Below are 17,497 nucleotides of genomic sequence, written 5' to 3'. Positions count from 1 at the left end.
GTAGTTTTGCCACAGCTGGAGTGCCAAGGTTCGCCACCACTGGTCTAGGGTGTAAAAGTAACTCACTTGATCCTCTGAGCCGGATAGCCTCTCACCTCCACTCCAGCCCCTTTGCATCCTCATGTCCAATAAACCGTATTGGACGTCATGACTCACTGGACCTTGGGCCACCGGAGTGGAGGATGAGAGAAGCTGCAGATATCGATCTAGCAGCCAGTTGGCTCCTAGGTTTGGGTGAGTTATTTTATTTTACACCCTAGACGAAAATGAGCACTTAACCCTTGCAGTGCGGGGGTAGCCCCACTACAAGGGTTACGTTTTATTCTGGCTAGAGTTCTTTAGGGTAGAGTCAAATTTTTCTTCCTTCCTGGAACGATTGTTTTTGCCACATTTTTCCTACATTAAAATGCCCAATCAGATTTCAGTTTGATGAATGACAATTGTTTTTACTTGTAAGAATATAATCATACGCAACTTTAACATAATCAACTCAATTCAAACAAAAGCTAGACCTTGTATGTAAGTACTTGAAAATCGTTCTATTTACAAAGTAAATACCACTGCAAAATAGGGAAATGTTCAGGGGAAAATAGTCTGTAGCAATGGGTCTTAACATTAATAGAGGATGGGTCGCTTTCATTCCGGGTAAAGTCTTAAGCCTGTAGAGCAGGTCAGCCATGGAGATGAACTGTGGCAGCTGTGCTCCCTGCCCGCAAAAAGCCAGATGGAGCTCAAAGGACAACTCACCAGCATTGTAGTCTATGTGCAGCTGATATTGCAGCTCCTTACTGACTTAACATGCCTTTGTTCTGCACTGTGTTTGTGTGGAGGTGGCCATCTTGGTAATGGCAGGCCTCGGGTTCCTCATGTTGGAGCCTCCTTGAAAGAAAATGGTGAGCAGCACTCTAGAGACATCACTAATTCTTATTCGAAATCAGCTAAAACAATAAGTCAGGGCTAGCAGTGCCTTAGATCTCACACTGCAGATATATGGCTGCGGGGCTGTAGGTGCCTAAACGCACTCCTAAACCTGGAAGTGCACTGCCAGTATTCAGGCGAAATCCAAGACAAAAGGTCAGAGTACTAATTGGGCACAATTTACACTTCTACATGTTCCCTATAACATAGAAAATCCTTAACGTTTTAATGTTAGTTCCACTTTAAACGCTTGTAATATTTATTGAGCACAATAGGCTTTTTACAAAAGCATCTGAAAGAAGAACTGTCTGTGTTTCTGGTGTTAAGTAATTGCTTGCTGTCACATTCAGGTTCACTTGTCTAGCTCTGTCTCAAGCTCTTTGCAGAACTGGATGGACTTTGTTAGTTTCACTATAATAGTCAGTCTAGTTTGTTAGTCAAAGGTCACTGATCCATTTTAGAAGTGCCATGTTTCTAGGGTTTGCTGAAATAAAAACTCTCTCATATGCCAATGCGAGGCCAACTATTTAATACAAAACCAATTCTACTGTAAATCACTTCAGTGGTATTGGAGAATTGTTTGACATGTTAATTCTTACCTTATACCATCATTCAATTAAAACTGAAGCCAAAACATTAGTTTTTTTAGTTTTAGATAGATTAAGGGACAGTTATAACCCATCAGCTTTTTTTTTTTTCCATCTGTATACCATTGGGGAGATTTCCGTTCACTTCCTGCCTGATGGCCACAACAGGAAGGGAGAGGAAATCCCTCCAAAGAGAGGGAGATCCCTGGTGTTCAGCAGGGTCACCAGAACTAGTGTCCCCATTGGAAGATTTCCCATAAATTCCTGTTCTGATGACAACCCAAAATGTGGGATTTTCTTTCCCTTTCAGTGATAAGTCACCAGGAGAAAGAGAGAGGGGGAGCTCCCTATTGGGAACACACAGCAATAAACACCTGACATTTTCTTTTATGACTTCTCCACACTATTCAAATCTTACACAAAAAAAAAATGGGTTTCAGTCGCAGTTTTCTATGGAAAAAATATCTGATACATTTCCCTTGGGCAGTATATACACTGAGTGACCAGATTATTATGACCACCTGATGTTTTGTATGCAAATTAGCTATAATTTCGTGCTGAAGTTGCCAGAGGGACAGACCATTATAAATAGGGAAGCAGGTTGTTTACCACGACAGTAGAAGTGATTTGTTTCTGAAGATATGGGTAAACAATGCGATTTAACAGCCTTTGAACGTGGGATGATTGTTGGCGCTCGGAGCCATGGAGCGAGTATCAGCAAAACAGCAGAATTTGTTAAATGTTCAAGGGCAGCTGTTGTTAAAGTGTTTTAAAGTCTGGACTGTCAGCCGAAAATCTGGATCTGAACGTGCGAATTGTGGCCATCAGCGACTAGTCAATGTTAGGGCAGAACGGTACAAGACAACAGAAGGGCAACAGTGCAGGGTCAGATTCCTCGCATCACCTTTTAACATCTCGTGGAGTCACGAGGCGGCCCAACGAAGTCATCTCGTGGCCCAACGAAGTACTGATGGGGTGGTCGTAATAATCTGGCCACTCAGGGTATACTATAGGAAAGTAGTCAAAAGCTGGCCATACAGTGTTGTTTTTCTTTTATTATTTTTCAACCACGGGGGCTGAACAATAAAAAAAATTGAACAGTTTTCTCCATCAACGCTTACGGTTCCTCAATCGGCTGAAATTCGCAGTGTATGACCATCTTTAACTGCCTCCGGGCCGGCCGTAGTAGTAAAACGGCGCGCGTTGAATACTGAAAAATGGCCTGGCCAGGAAGGGGGTCTAAACACCTGGTCTTGAAGTGGTTAAGCACGTAGTTGTCCAGACTGTGTAATGTTATTGTACTGTTTAGGAACTGTCTTTTTGAATCTACAACATAAAGCAAGAATAACATGTGATATCAAAGTTTTAGCAAATTTATAGAATGGTCTGTCGGGGAGAATTTTCTGGCTAGTGCACCAACATTGGTCCTTTTTAAATAAGACTGGCGGCATAGGTTTTCCACATTTTATCACATAACCACAAGGGAAATAATTAGCGCAGTCCTTTTTATTTTGTTCCTGACGAATATACTTGTGCCCCTAGAAGGAAGTCTGGAAGGTATGATGTGATTGTGATCCCCGTGGAGGAGTTAGGAAAATAGAATTGCCTAGTTTGGAAAAAAATGTGCAACTTTGTGGCCTTGTTGTGTGCTTAAAGCAAAACTCCAGGCAGATTTAAAAGACACAAATTTAATGCAGCTCTTTCATTCTTAATTAATTGAGTTTTTCTATTGCAAGCTGTACAAGTACTTGAATTTGGCCTGAAATCTGCAGAGCTCAGAAAGAAGTGCAAGGAGCCAGTCAGGTGTATTGCTGTGCAAGAAGCATGCTATTAGGAGTGAGTAAAGCGCCAGAAAGATGATTATTTATTCAGTCCCTGCCCTCATGGAGGTTACAATCTAAGGTCTATCTCGCATACATACAGGGCTGATTTAGACAAGAGTTAATAAACTTACCAGCATGTCTTTGGAGTGTGGGAGGAAACCCACACAAGCACAAAAACATGCAAACTCCCTAGTGCTGCAAGGCAGAAGCGCTTACCACAAGCTCTTTGTGTTGCCCTTAAGCTCATCGGTGTGCATTTATAGTTTGGGGGTGAGGATGAGATCTGTAAGTGAAAGTGTATCTGCAGCAGAGAAAGATCAGGTCCCCTTCCAGACAGGGTTGTGCTGTGCGGCAGTAGTAAATATGAGGAATGGATGGATAGAAATACAAATCCTTTTAGCTGCTAAAACAGCTCTCGTAAATGTCTCATCGGTATGATTAGCTGTTTGCCTGGAGTTCAGCTTTACATTGATGGTAAACCTAAAGATTTTTATGTAATATCACATCTTTATTGCATATGTTTTTATGAGGTTTTTTTGTTTGCTTTGTATTTTTAGCAAGCCTTGGCTCTCATTCCTTTCGGGTGCTTGCTAGTGATAACAAATGTTTTTGAAAAGTATAGTTCCACTTTTGCAGTCAAATTTGAGAAAACCGCTCTATATGTTGTGTGTTCCCACTCTCACAGCATACGGAAGAATTAATTAAAAAAAAAAATGTCTTACCTTTTAGCCCTCATTCACACAAATAACGGCCGTATCGGGCCGCTCCAGTGAAGGGCAGGTGCTGCGTGTGATTACATGCAGCAGCCTGTTCTTCTCTATAGGAGTACGCAGCCATACGCTCACCCGAACTGCATGTCCGTGCGGGTGTCTCTGTTTGGACGCAGATAGGATCCATCCTGTCACCGTAGGAGTATGGACACCCGCACGGACGTGCAGTTTGGGCGAGCGCATGGCTGCGTACTGCCATAGAGAAGAACAGGCTGCTGCATGTAATCACACGCAGCACCTGTCCTTCCCGGGAGCGGCCCGATACGTCCGTGCACGCAGCACGAGTCTGTATGGGCCGGCCGTTACTCGTGTGAATGAGGGCTTAGATGTTTTGTTGCGGCAGGCAACATTACTAATTCTGAGTTTTTTTTTCCTCAGTGATCGGTCCTTATAGAAAGACTGAACTGAAATCTCAGAATTGGGTTTCTCTCATTAACATACAACGGAGAAGCCGGGGCAGTAATCCTTTAGCCCCATCTAACATTACAAAGAAGAAGAAGCAAGTAGAAATTGTAACCCGTAGACCCCATTCACACTGAGCTACATGATTTGAGCTGATTGACATTGAGCTACAGTGCACGTTTTGTCACACTACTTAGCACTTCTTTTGACAGTCTATCAAAGCAATTGGGGCCAAATCGCATAAAATCCGCTGGAAAAATAGGTCATGTTTGAGCGACAAGCTTGAGCCACCGCCTACAGGCGACATTGAGATGTGAACGGCTCCACTGAAATGCATTGGACGAGCTACAGTGAGCGATTTTTCAGTGGAAATCGCGCTACAAAGCGATCAGTGTGAATAGGGTCTGAATAAGCCAAGTAGGAGCTCTAACCCAAGTCAAAGCAATTTACTCTGCAAGAAGCATTTTTTAAAATATTTTTTCGCTTCTGCTATGTGAATGCAAACATGTAACAATTCTAAAATAGGCAACCTGATTAACTCAATAGTACTACTCCTTTACAGCAGCACTAGAGAGAATGACGTGTGCACACCGACAGAACCTGCCTTGCTTCAACATCTATATATGCTCACAGAAAAAAGTCCAGCCACATACCGCATACTGAAGAATTTTTTGTAGCACGCAGGTACACATCGTCCCGCCATGGATACTCTTCACTCTCAATATAAAATGGGTGTTATCCCAATTTGGCTGCAAAAGTTTCTATATAATTTAAAACTGACCTTCAGACTTCTATCGAAGACGCACATTGAAGCAGCTAGGTATTAATAAATCATGAAATGTAACATTATAAATGTACTATTGTAAGTAGCTGAATTTGATTTGGGATTAGTGTCATACATTCTCCTATGCAGCAATCATCAAACTGAGAGGAGAGGAGGGCCAGAACTGGCAACCAAATAGCTGTGTTGCATGCAAATGGGTTTTGACGAGGAACATTCTGATAGGAGTAGGGTGCAGAGGGTTAATCTCATCCTCTGCCGATTCTCTTTTTCTGTGCAGTCATCAGGCTGGGGGTAAAGAGGACACGCCTGTATTCCTTCTACAGTCTATATCTGTAATACAGAAAGTGGTGGTATTTGCCTGCTTGTAGTGTGTGTGTTATATATATGCTATTACTGGATATATAATTATATATAATTACTGGATTGACATAAATACAGATGACAATTTCACAGGTAAAGCTGCGCCTTTTATGCATGTAATTTATTGAATTTAGCGGTTTGCCTGAACTTGAGCTTTAAGGTAGACAATAAACATGCATCTATGTACCATATAAATGATCAAAGTGTGACTGGTTAATGTTGAAGGATCGGTCCAAAGCTCCTCTCGCTACCCCCTTCCGTACTGGGTTATAGAAGTGTAAAGCTCAAATTGTGCTAGTTTCCTTTTTGTTTTTTTACAGTATTGGTACAGTTTTTACTCCCTCATTGCTTAATGCCTTATATAACTATGGAGAATAACAGGGCCTATTGTCCTCTTGGAGCATACATTAGTCTTTCTTTCTTGCTGTCTCTTGTTCTGACCCAATCACACACCCATGTTTTGCCTGGGAAAATTCAGCATTTAGCTTAAGCTGGTCATACATTGGTAGCATCTTGTTCCCAAGAATTTGTTTTTAAGCACATTCATTATATTTTCTAATAGTTAATAGGGTCAAATCCATGATTGACTTTGACTGGAGTGATGAAAAAATGGAAGGAACAGGGTGGATAATGGTTCTCAAACTCAATTCATTCCAAAACCGACTGGCGAAATCATACAGAATTTCTAATTACATTCATCAAGTCATGAGGGCATTATTAAATGTTCTGACAAGATTTTTCTGAAAGTTTTTCTTCATATAAACGATCAATCTGTGGCCAACTTTTTTTTTTTTTCTCTCAGGTTTACCTATCCTTTAAACAGGATGAGTGACCTGGCACTCACGCAGCTAGGTGGATCTCGACAGTAATGTCCAGATCTGTCCCGGCTGCGGCGGTCTCCGTATACCGCGAGCTGTAGCTAACGATATACTGAGCTTTGGGTCATGGGAGGACGCCAGTATATGTCCTCCCGTGACCCTTAAGAGAACTTTGGGGGAAACACTTACCCCATAGTTCTCTTTTAAATCTGCAGGCTTGGTTTCCTGCTTTGCAGTACTGCACAATATTTGTGCATTACTGCTCCTTTTACTGCAAGTCAGCCAACTCTTGACAGTCAATGAAGACCTTGTGTAGGTCATATCTTACCTTAAGACTTGTTGAGAGTAATTGCGCTAAGCTTTTGAGAGCTCTTTCTAGTCGCTAGTCTATAAAACTCTATATTTAATACAATAACAAAAACACGGATCAACAAGCATGAACAAATGTGAAGGTCCTATCAAAAATTTCTTGAAGGTAAGCACTGCAAAAAACCTGAAAATATGAGCTCATGGCTAACCCATCGCCTTTCAGAGGACTTCAGCTCAGCACGGTTGTTTGGCAGTAGAGCTCTAAACACTGGAGAACAGTCTTGTGCATCAAAGCTGGTTTTTCTTTATTTTCTGTTATGTGTGGACAATTAGAAACCATTGTATATTTTGTGTTTTAGAAAGGCTTTCAATAAATTCGTTTTAGACCCACCTGACTCCAAAGGTTAGAGCCTCATTTTAGACTTATCTGGGCAGATCTAGTATCTAAAGAAAGGTTCCTGACAGCATGCCAGCTGAATGCCATTTATGTCCCGCTTTCCATCAGCATTAACTTCATTTTCATTTTCTATATCTGACTTAAACTTCTTGTTTTTTTTATTTCTTCTCTTCACCTTTTAAGCACACACATAAACCATCCTTGCTACAGCCCAGAACAGTTAAGTAAACTCTTCTCACTGCCCCTTAACCTGTCTGTCCCATGGTTAGTGCTAGTGTCGTAGTGACCTGTCTGCAGTGATGTTGTCCATCCTGAGTCCAGATGTGCCCATGCCTCACCATGAAATGCCCATCTTCATTGTAGTCCTATTTGCTTTCCTGGATTATCTACATGTTGCATTCCTTTTTATCTCCCTTGTGCGTGGTTTTTTTTGTTTTTTTTTTACATTTTAATAATGGTTTTGATGCAATTGTAAAATGAGGGCATCTTGTGTGGTTGCTTTAACCATTAGGCTTTGTAGATTAGAATACTAGATGCTTCAGAATATCCCAAAACCTGAATGATTAGACTTGCAACAATACTATGTTAGCATGTTAAAGTAGTTGGCTGCAACCAAACGTAGGTTATCTTCTACAAGTCCTGCTTGCCTATTGTACATGTCTACGCATCTTTGTGAAAAGGGCTCCTATAATGCACTTTATTTTTGGCTGTGGAAGCAGAGGAAAGGAAAATTGAAGGTGTTGGTCATAACAGCCAATCGGATTATAGCTTTCATACTAGTGCAGGTTTGAAAATGCAAGATCAGTCTCATTGGCTGTGCATCTCCTATACCTTTTTTTATTCTTCTCCTTTTATTGAAGTGTGATATAGATGCTTTGTGTGTTCTAAAAATAGCTTTATTTTAGCTTCAGCTGCTCTCTTCTGATTTCAGTGTTTGTTTCCTGAAATGTGTTTCAAAAGAGAAAAATCTGCAGTTAGTGTTATATAAGCACCATTGTTCTGCTGGGATTTACAAAGCACATTGATTTTGTTCAATCAGAATTATTTTATGAGGCACATGGCAGGCATCTGCCTGTTGAAGTTCCTCCCCATAGCGTTCAGTAATTCTTACTTAATGTTTTTTTTTTTTACCTCGCACCGTTATGATTAAATAGAACAGAGTTGTTAACAATTCTATAGTGTTTTAAAGTGTATTTAAATCCAAGAATGGAAATATATTGCAGCTTACCGAGCCTTAGATTTGGTGGCTGCATGCATTTTAGTTTTTTTAGGCTAAGTACATTTTCTGCAAGTACAGAAAAATACCTGCAAAAAATTACAACAATGTTGTAACTTCCTGTGCACTGAACTGCAATGTCCAATGTTATCAGCCTTGCCAGTTCTTTAATGTGGATTACAGAGCACCTCCCCCCAGTCAATGATGCTTCTCTATTGATACAGTACAGTGAGCGAGCGTTTGTCACCCTGGGGCAGGAAGTGTAGCGGGCGGAATCACCAGATAGAAAGAGCGCAAAAATACTGAAAAAACGAATGCAGTCACCACATCTAGGGAGTGGCAAGCAAAGGTTTTTGTACCAGCCGTAAAATCAATTCCTTTTGAGTCCTTTTGAGGGACCTAGGAATTAAGAAAGTCAGGTTATACTGCCGCCTAGAAGAGGTTTGGACACTGGCAAACAGAAAAATTCTAAGCCAGCCCCGTATAACTCCTTCTCTACATAGCGCACTTTAGTTTTGTGGTAACGAAGAACCAAAAACAAGACCAAAAAACATAGACGGTCGGACCTGTGTCCCGCAATGGACTCCAAGAAATAAGATTCTACGTACGTACAAAATTCATATATTTTATTTCAAGTCCATTGAGGGACACAGGAATTCAGATACAGTCAGGATGTCCAGAAGCAGTCGACCTGAGGGGTGGAAAACAGCCTCTAACAGGTCAACAAGAAGGGACTGGGAACTGTCTGCAGCTTAGGACCATGTGAAGAACCAATGCCCGAAAGTGAAAAGATGAGGTGAAGCTGCCAATGGCCAAGGAAAAGCCAGACAATTAACCTGATGCATAGGAAGGGAAAAGAGAAGGTCTCCTCCTGAGGGAAATGAATCTACCCGAAGTAACATTTACCCTAAAGTCACAAGAGGCTTTAAAACAAAAACCCATCAAAATCAGGGGGGAAAAACAAAAATACCTGATAATGGAAAAACACGTGATGTGGTCATAGAAGAAAAAAAAAACACAGAGGCACGCACCCAGAAGAACAGGGTTCCCAAGAGGAAACCTTGGACAAAAGCAGGTCCACAAGAAAAGACCAGTCGGTCTACACATGAAGGGCCATGCTTTGTATTCCCAACCCTTAGGCTTCAGAGAAGGAAAATGCCATGATAAGGAGGGTGTCTGGCCAGACAACCAATCTTATTAATGAGATATCCAAATGATGTTAGAATCATCACAGTGCACTAGTCCATAAGGTTAGAAGAATGACCTGACACTGGTAAGCAACTCAAGGGTACAATCCCATAAAGGCAGCTTGACTGAAAGGGGATAAGGTGCATGAGAGGTACCCCTACAAGGGCGGGCAGGGATGAAGGTATACTGCAGCACCAGAAGAAAAAAGGATGACCAGAAACCATCCACTTTAAGACTTGGAAGTGTACCATGGGGCATGACCGGAACTCTCCAGGACCTACCTAACCTTAAGGACAGAATATGGTTCCAGAAATTTACAGACTGAATCTGGCCCAATCAGCTTCTCTCCGGCATTTTCAAAGCTTAACTGAACAAACTGAAAAGCGGTGTGTGTAGCGGAAAGGTATTTGCAGCTGTTGTAGGAGTTCTAAAAGACCTAAGATCTGGAACAACACACTGATTCTCTAGATGCTGTATTATAATGTGCAGCATCCTTAAGGTTTGAAAGGACCCCCTGCAAATCTGAGGTCACAGAGGGAGACTGATGCCTCCAGAGGCAGGTGGGACTCTTAAATGGAGTCTGACATGGTGACAAGGACCACAGGCCGGGTTTGATTTAAGGGCTCAGGAGAGACAGATTGTGCAGGGGATGGCACAGGGGCACACTAAGAGCCCCTGTGGGAAGGATGCCCCAGTAACTGAGCACAAATGGCCAAAAGATCCTGAATGGACATGGAGATTCGTAAGGACTTGGCTAATGGAGCTGATGAAGACTTTGATAATGCTGACCCGGTAACAGCAGGGGTTCCAGATTGCAGGTGCCTGTTCATTCTGGGGAACGTCCCCAGAACTACTAGGGAAAGTATGGGCTGGAGTCAGCCGTGGCAGTGGGATTGTTTCCAGTGGTGGAAATTTGAAAGGTGCACATCAGTGCAAGCAGTGAGGTAGCTCCCGGTGCTTTAGCCTTAATGGCTTTATTCACAAAGAGACAGGGTCATCCGTGGGGCAGTGTCACGTTTCTGAATTTGGGAATCTTAATTGAAGTTATTGAGGAAACAATCACCTGGGAGGGGGCTAGCAAAAAATAGTTCAACTTTTTAAATTTATTTTTTACCATGGTGCATTGTAGCTATAGGAGGGGTTATACATGGGGCTGGCTTACAAATGTGCTGTTTACCAGTGTCCATAAAATAAACATAAAGATGGGTTAACTATGGTAAAACTCTGTGTAAAAGGAACTGGGACACTTTGGAGTCTAGAACATTGCATTAGTACTTTGCTGTTTACCCTTTTTTTAATTTTATCCCAATTTCTTGTTTTTTATAGATCGCATTTTCATAGTAAATACAGCCCCCAATGTGATAGCATATTGGGTGTTGACAGGTCCTCTTTAAGGTGACATTAGGGGGTCACCGTGTTGGTGGGTTATTATGGATCTACATTGGTGGACGACATGATTTTCATGGGGGGGTTGGGGGGGGCATTGGATTGCAACCATACCAGGCCACATGCCTTCTACACTGAGAGAGCACATTGGAAGGGGCAGCAAATGCCCCCTTTTTGTTCCTCAGATTGGTGAATTAGTATAAGGTTTTTACTCATTCACCATAAAAAAAGTAAGTACCCCACACCATGAAAAAAGCCCTTTATTAGGGAAAATAATGTCCCCAGATAGAAATCCAGCGTCCATCAATGTAGATCCACATCAGTCACGATCACATGACAACCTGTGGCTACACCCAAATGGCATATCCCTGGCTACCTGCTGTATGTTCACAATTTGGCCAGGGAGAGTCATGACCATATTTTATCAGTAACGTCACTCAATCCCCTTATCCCCTTGCTGGTCTGTTTAAAAGTACCAGCTGGCCAGGGTACTGCTAATGATCCAAAATGACAGGCCTCTGGCTGATCTTTGTTTCCAAACATGAGTTGGTGGTTCGGCCAGGAGAACTGGCCATATATCGCCAGTTTGTCCGCTCATTTGGCTGGGTTCGGATCGAACTCCTAATGAGAACAAACATTATTTTATGTCCGAGCAACCATTACTGGTTTTACAAGTTAGATATTGCATATGGAACATGTTTTGGCATTGGCATGAACCAGAGAATAACAAAACCTAAAATCTTTTGATTTACATTTGTTTCTAATAAAACCCTTTCTGTTTTCAGGGCCGCTGAGGAGGCGTTTGTGAGTGACGTTGAAGAATCGACCCCAGGAACCGAATGGGAACGAGTTGCTCGTCTTTGTGACTTTAACCCCAAGTCTAGCAAGCAGACAAAAGATGTCTCCCGTATGCGCTCAGTCCTGATATCTCTCAAGCAGTCTCCACTGGTTCACTGAAAGGAAAGAACAGAAAAAAAACATGACACTTCCAATATTTTAATCTCAGAGAAGCTATGTTTGCAGAATTTGGTTATATTTTACTTTTTTCTCCTCCTTTGGGACCAAACTACACATGTATTTGATATTGATCATTGTATGTAATTGCCAGTCTACTCCCTGCTCCATTTTCCCTTTACTTAGAAATAAGATATTGGAGGGAGCCCAGTATGGTCATAGTCTCACTTTGTGCTTCTGTGTCATTGCAATGTGATTTGTGAAGGATTGTAATAGTGATATTAAAGGTCTGTATATGATATATTACGGTGTCACTTTTTCTTTTTTGTAGTTTTAAACCGCTACTCCAGAATTAACCACTATCTGATACCACAGTTAACATCAATTTCTTTAGAGACCTAATCTTCAGGTGCTTATGCCTATACCAACTCATCTGTCCAGGCCATTTTAGAATATCATTTATCTCTTTTCACACTTTCTTTGCTTTAATCTATGGCACACCAAAGGCATGCAGGTATAGATGAGACGAGTGCTTTTTATTTCATAACTTTTCAGGAGGAATGAAACATGCAATGCTTTGAAACAATGCTGTAAGAGTACCAACAAATTTGTCCATGTATGCATGCCCTCATGTTTTGCATGATACTTTAAAGTCCATTTTCATCTTTGTAAGTGATTAGCTTTTATTATGGTAATGTAGAGGCACAGTGATGATGTATATATGTGCACATTTTCACGACTTATTGCAAATTTCCTCATTTTTTTTTATTAGACCTGAATCCTGGAAATTCAAAATGTTCTCCACAGGAAATTCAGACAAGACACCGGGTTCAGATTTAAAAGCAGGCTGTAAACAGCTGCCCCCTCCCTGTTATTCTCTGTAAGACGATTACTAAATATCAGCTCTGCCTTTGCACACAATACACTGTCAAGGGGAGGGGGGGGGTTGCCACTATGAATACTAATGAATGGGGGGGGTGGGGGGGGGTAGGGAGCTCAGTTGTAATATACACGCATTGCTTGCAGAGCACAGAGGTGGCTATTTCCATGAAGTGGAAAGCTATCAAAAAATGTAAGTTTGTGTGTTTATGTACAGCAACTGCATATGTCTGCTTCATGTTTCACTCGATCTACATTGCTGGAATATATATTTTTTTAAATACCTCTGCAAATGTGGAAATGGGTTTAAGGCCAAACTTGTTTGTGTTTTTTTTAATTTTAAATAGTCCCTCAACAGTAGTGCTAATTACAAAGCATCTCTATCTGCAATACTCTCCACCTCTCTGGCATAGTGGCCAAAAGTAATAACTATGGGGGACAAAGGCTGCATTCACACATGAGCATATTGTAGCTCAAAGCTACAAAATGCTCAACAATAGAAATCTCATTGAGCTCTCGGGTGTTATCAGGCACCATAGAAGACATGTCCCTTTAGCAAAACGCTTGTCGCTCCAAAAAGTACAGGAGCTTCTTTTCAGGCACAATAGAGCATTTTGGTCCCATAGACTTTAATAGGAACACCTGAAAAACGGGTCTTTTTACACGCTCACAATTAAAAATTAATGGGGCCAAAAACTCAATTCTGCTTCTCTGATAAAGTAATGCATAAAACCGCTGGAAACATGCCTGTCCATTGTTTGGCTACACTCCTGCTCAGGTGTGAATGCAGGCTTAATAATCAGCTTATATTTTGTCAAAAAAACTGTGAGTTATTTTGTTTGCAATGTTAAAATGCATTCAAATTAATTTTAGTGCACACGAAGTTTAGGATTGATAGCCTGTTGTGCTAATATGTGACATAACACATTGGAACTGCCACCATTGTATTCTCCAGCTTCTCTGCTTTTAGAAAATATATAATTTGGGGGGCTTTAACCAATTTCAGGCCTAAAATTTCAATTTTAAGTGTGAAAAAAATGCACATAAGGCTCTGACAGTGAAAGGGTTAAATAAACAGGGTGGAATTCTGGTCTTGGGATAGGAGATCTGGACGGCAAGGAAATGCCCAGGGAAAGTCTGCCAGGAATTTGACTACATCCACGCACCACAATATTCTGGGTCAGTTGGGATCAATAAAGATCTCCAAAATGCTCTCCTTGTCGATCCTGTGAAGTAGGCATGGCAAGTTACAGAGGAGGGTAAGGTGTAGAACAGGCTGAATTGATTCCAAGAAGTCACCAAGGTATCCGCTGCAAAGGCCCAGTGATCCCTGGTCCTGGTGACAAGCTTATCCATTTTGTTGTTGAACCTGGATGCCAGGTGCTGCATGTCGGGCACCCCCTACCTGGGAGAAAGGTCCCGAAACACTCCGGGTGAAGGGACCATTCTCCAGGGTCTAGATGTTGACAACTGAGGAAGTCTGAAAGTGTTGGAGCTGATAAAATTAATATCTATGTAAAAGCTTTGATATAAAGGTGTTCCTTAATTTCCTGGGCAATCAGCATGTGGCTGTGTGATACACAAATGAGGATAATCAAAGGGTTCTTGGGGGCAGGGACACTAACAGATGAAGATATGCTGGAGGTCGTTATCTCCTGGCACAAGCCAAACCCTTTGCTGGTATTTACTGCCCACACCTGTGTCAGCGATGGGGGCAGGGACACATGATGGAACCTTCTTCCTGTGTGATCATCTGCATAAACCTATCTCACAAGCAGGAACAATGGTAACCTTTGTGACCTCTGGGACACGGGAAAAGGCCATGGCATGTGTGAATGAGAGAGAGTGATGATGCTAGCTGAAGGATACTAACCTCAATTCCTATCCCTACTAATCCCCTCTCCATTTCCCTTAATTGTAATTAGAATGTATGTATATCCCCATTTGTAATTAAACTCAACACTTATTTAGATTCAGTTGTCCATCAGTCATTTAAGGCACCCCCAAAGCAGAGCACATTCTACAGAAAGTCCCAATTTTCCATTTCCGAGGTGAGTATGGCAGATGAGGCTGGGATGTGAAGTTCCACCCAAGCCAGATTCAGTTCTGCTTCTCTTTGAGCTTTGTGAGGTCTGGTGCCTCCCTGATGATTGATGTAAGCTGTTGCTTTGTCCTACTGAATCATAGTTGAGTGGTCCTATAACTGAGGAGTCCAGCATTGAAGAGACAACCAAACCGCTCTAGGATTTTAATTAGTAGATTCCTCCGCTGACCCTTGAACCAAGAGGTTTCCTAGCCTGACAGACTGGCATCTGTTGTACCTTCCAGACCATTGTGAGGAAGGCTTTCCCCAATTCCAGCTCTTGGTGTGAAATCCACCTTGGAGTAACATAGTCATTAAAAAGGGACATGCCTCATCCACTCTTTGCCCTCCTAGTGGGCTTACTCCTCAGTTCACGCACTGCACCAAGTAAGTGTCCATGCAGGATCGTTTCCCTTAGCACATTATAGGCCCATTCTAGGTGCAAGCTGCCGTGAACAAAACTAATTAAGTCTCAAATTTTCCTAAGCTGCTGTTAGGTGCTGTAGTGGGTGTGAGTAGCAAAGTCCTTTACTACAATAAATGCTACTGCTGATGTATGTGTGCACATTTTCATGACTTACATTGCAGGCTTTCTTCATTTAAAAAAAACAATTAAAGTTTTATTAGGCCTGAAGCCTAAAAAAATAAAACAGCAACAGCTGTTGCACAGCACAGAAACAGATTTTTTTCATGACGGGTAGAAAGAGGAAAGCAAAACTTTGCGCTTACAAAAACTTCCTGGTATCAGGAAGTTTGTTTTCATATACATCAACTGCATATGCATGCTTCATGTGCACGGTGTACATTGCTGGCAAATGTTGAAAAATCTCTCTGCAGAGGTGGAAATGGGCTTTAAGCAGAAAGAGGATGGATGTCTGTAAGAGCAAACAAGACACCCCTACGTAACCCCTCCCACTACCAGCCTGCCTGGGGTTTTTGCAAATTTTCTTAGGTAACAGTGCAGTGTACAAATACCTGAAGGTATCTGCATAACCCTATTGCAGAATTAACTCCCTGGCAGGTGCCTGCGAGTACTATGGATATGAGGTGGGAATCTAATCCAACTGAAAACATCTACATCAGGCAACCCTTGTGCCAGTGTCATGGGAGTCTATTGGGATTGTCAACAGTAAAGATTCAGCTTTTCTTTCATTTTCAAAGCATAACTGAACAAACTGCTCCAATCAGCTTCTCTCTTCAGACAGAATCTGGAGCAGTTGCTCATAGTAACCAGTTATGATATATCTCCCCGTTGAATGTGCAAGATAGACAGGGAATTTGTATTTTCAGATGAGAGCTTAGCAGTGGCAGCCTCCAATACTTCTTCAGTAGTGGTTCAGGTTTCTTATAATTGCTATATGGTTGGCTGCTTCCCCCCCTCCCCAAATTCTGGGCTCTGTTCACACCAGCAGTCTGTTCCGGTCCAGAATGCACTGGAACGCATAAAAATGCATGCAAATGCACTGGAACACACCTGTAAGTCCATTTTAAGCTATAAAAATTTTTAAACAAGCGTCAAAAATCGCAGTTAAACCCAATTAACCGCGTTCCAGATCTGGTCCGGAAAATGGTGTGAACCTGACCTTAAGCCTCATTCACACGAGAATCGTGCTGCGTGCACAGCCGTATCGGGCAGCGGCTGCATGTGATTAGCCCGTCCTTCTCTTTGAGACTACGGCCCTACACGTCCGTGCAGATGTCCGTACTCGTGCGCTGACGGGATGGATCCTGTCTGCGTCTGAGCCGGGACACCGGCACTTGAGGTGAGCGTAGTGCGGTTCTGCAAGCACTATAAGAAGTGTTACCCTCTGAATATATCAAATTAAAATGAATGTGCTGCACTTCATATAGAATCTTGTTTATGTATTGTTCTAGATGAAGCGCAGCACATTCATTCTAATTTTGTACAAAAAAAGGTGCAAGGACCTACAAAGGTGAACGTGTATGGAAAGAAAATGTAGAAAATTATAATAACTGTATGAATGAGTACATGGGGCTAAGCAGGTACATGTAATATGCTTCATCTGAAAAGCGTATTGCTGTGTAAAGGTTGATGGACACCAATATAATTTATTGGATACCCAAGTGTAAAAAAAAAACAAAAAAAAAAAAAAAAACACAAATTCTGTTGTGACCGATTCCTTTCTGCATCAGGATGTGGTACAGGAGCAATAAAATAGGCAGAATGGGGGGAAAGGGAGGATAGGTTCCCTGCAGGTACCAGCAGGATGTTTCTTGTTGAGTAATTAGTCAAAAGGTATCCACGCTTGAGACCTGGGAGTAGATGATGCCTGCTTCCCAGTTGTTCAGAAATGAATTGTGTGCACTCCAATATTTCCAAAACCTTTTTTTTTTTCATAATGTCCTTAAACCTGTTATTAACATCTTCAAAACTCAGGATTTACAGCTATAAAACATTGAATGCGCCTATTCCAGAACTCTCATATGCTATAAAACTCAAAATGTAAATCAGCACAGAAGGATTCCCATGGATTCTTACTCGAAATATGGCTACTGATATATACTCTCATTTGCCCTTTTTTTTGCATGCAAACCTAACATGCGGACAGGTCTACCAGATGTCATGGTGCCTGGTACAGTGCATCGTTTGGTAAAACACATC

The 17,497-nt window shown here is 41.8% G+C and overlaps 1 protein-coding gene across 7 annotated transcripts in view; it reads left to right on the top strand.

The window, feature by feature from the left end:
• Positions 1–11,939, top strand: part of CLTA (clathrin light chain A) — a 32,544-nt gene extending 20,605 nt beyond the window's left edge. For 6 of the 7 annotated variants that reach the window (XM_018552437.1, XM_018552436.1, XM_018552441.1 and 3 more), the window contains one exon: positions 11,744–11,939. In XM_018552437.1, the coding sequence (XP_018407939.1) occupies positions 11,744–11,915 (172 nt within the window). In that variant the 3' untranslated portion in view covers positions 11,916–11,939. Of the gene's footprint in view, positions 1–7,351; positions 7,388–11,743 lie in introns of all 7 variants that reach the window. The other variant, XM_018552435.1, reaches the window with a different exon arrangement.
• The last annotated feature ends 5,558 nt before the right edge of the window (positions 11,940–17,497 follow it).

Source organism: Nanorana parkeri, unplaced genomic scaffold (assembly GCF_000935625.1).
Source record: "Nanorana parkeri isolate BGI_ZX_2015 unplaced genomic scaffold, ASM93562v1 scaffold88, whole genome shotgun sequence".
NCBI lineage: Eukaryota > Metazoa > Chordata > Amphibia > Anura > Dicroglossidae > Nanorana > Nanorana parkeri.
This window is presented reverse-complemented; position numbering and strand designations above follow the sequence as displayed.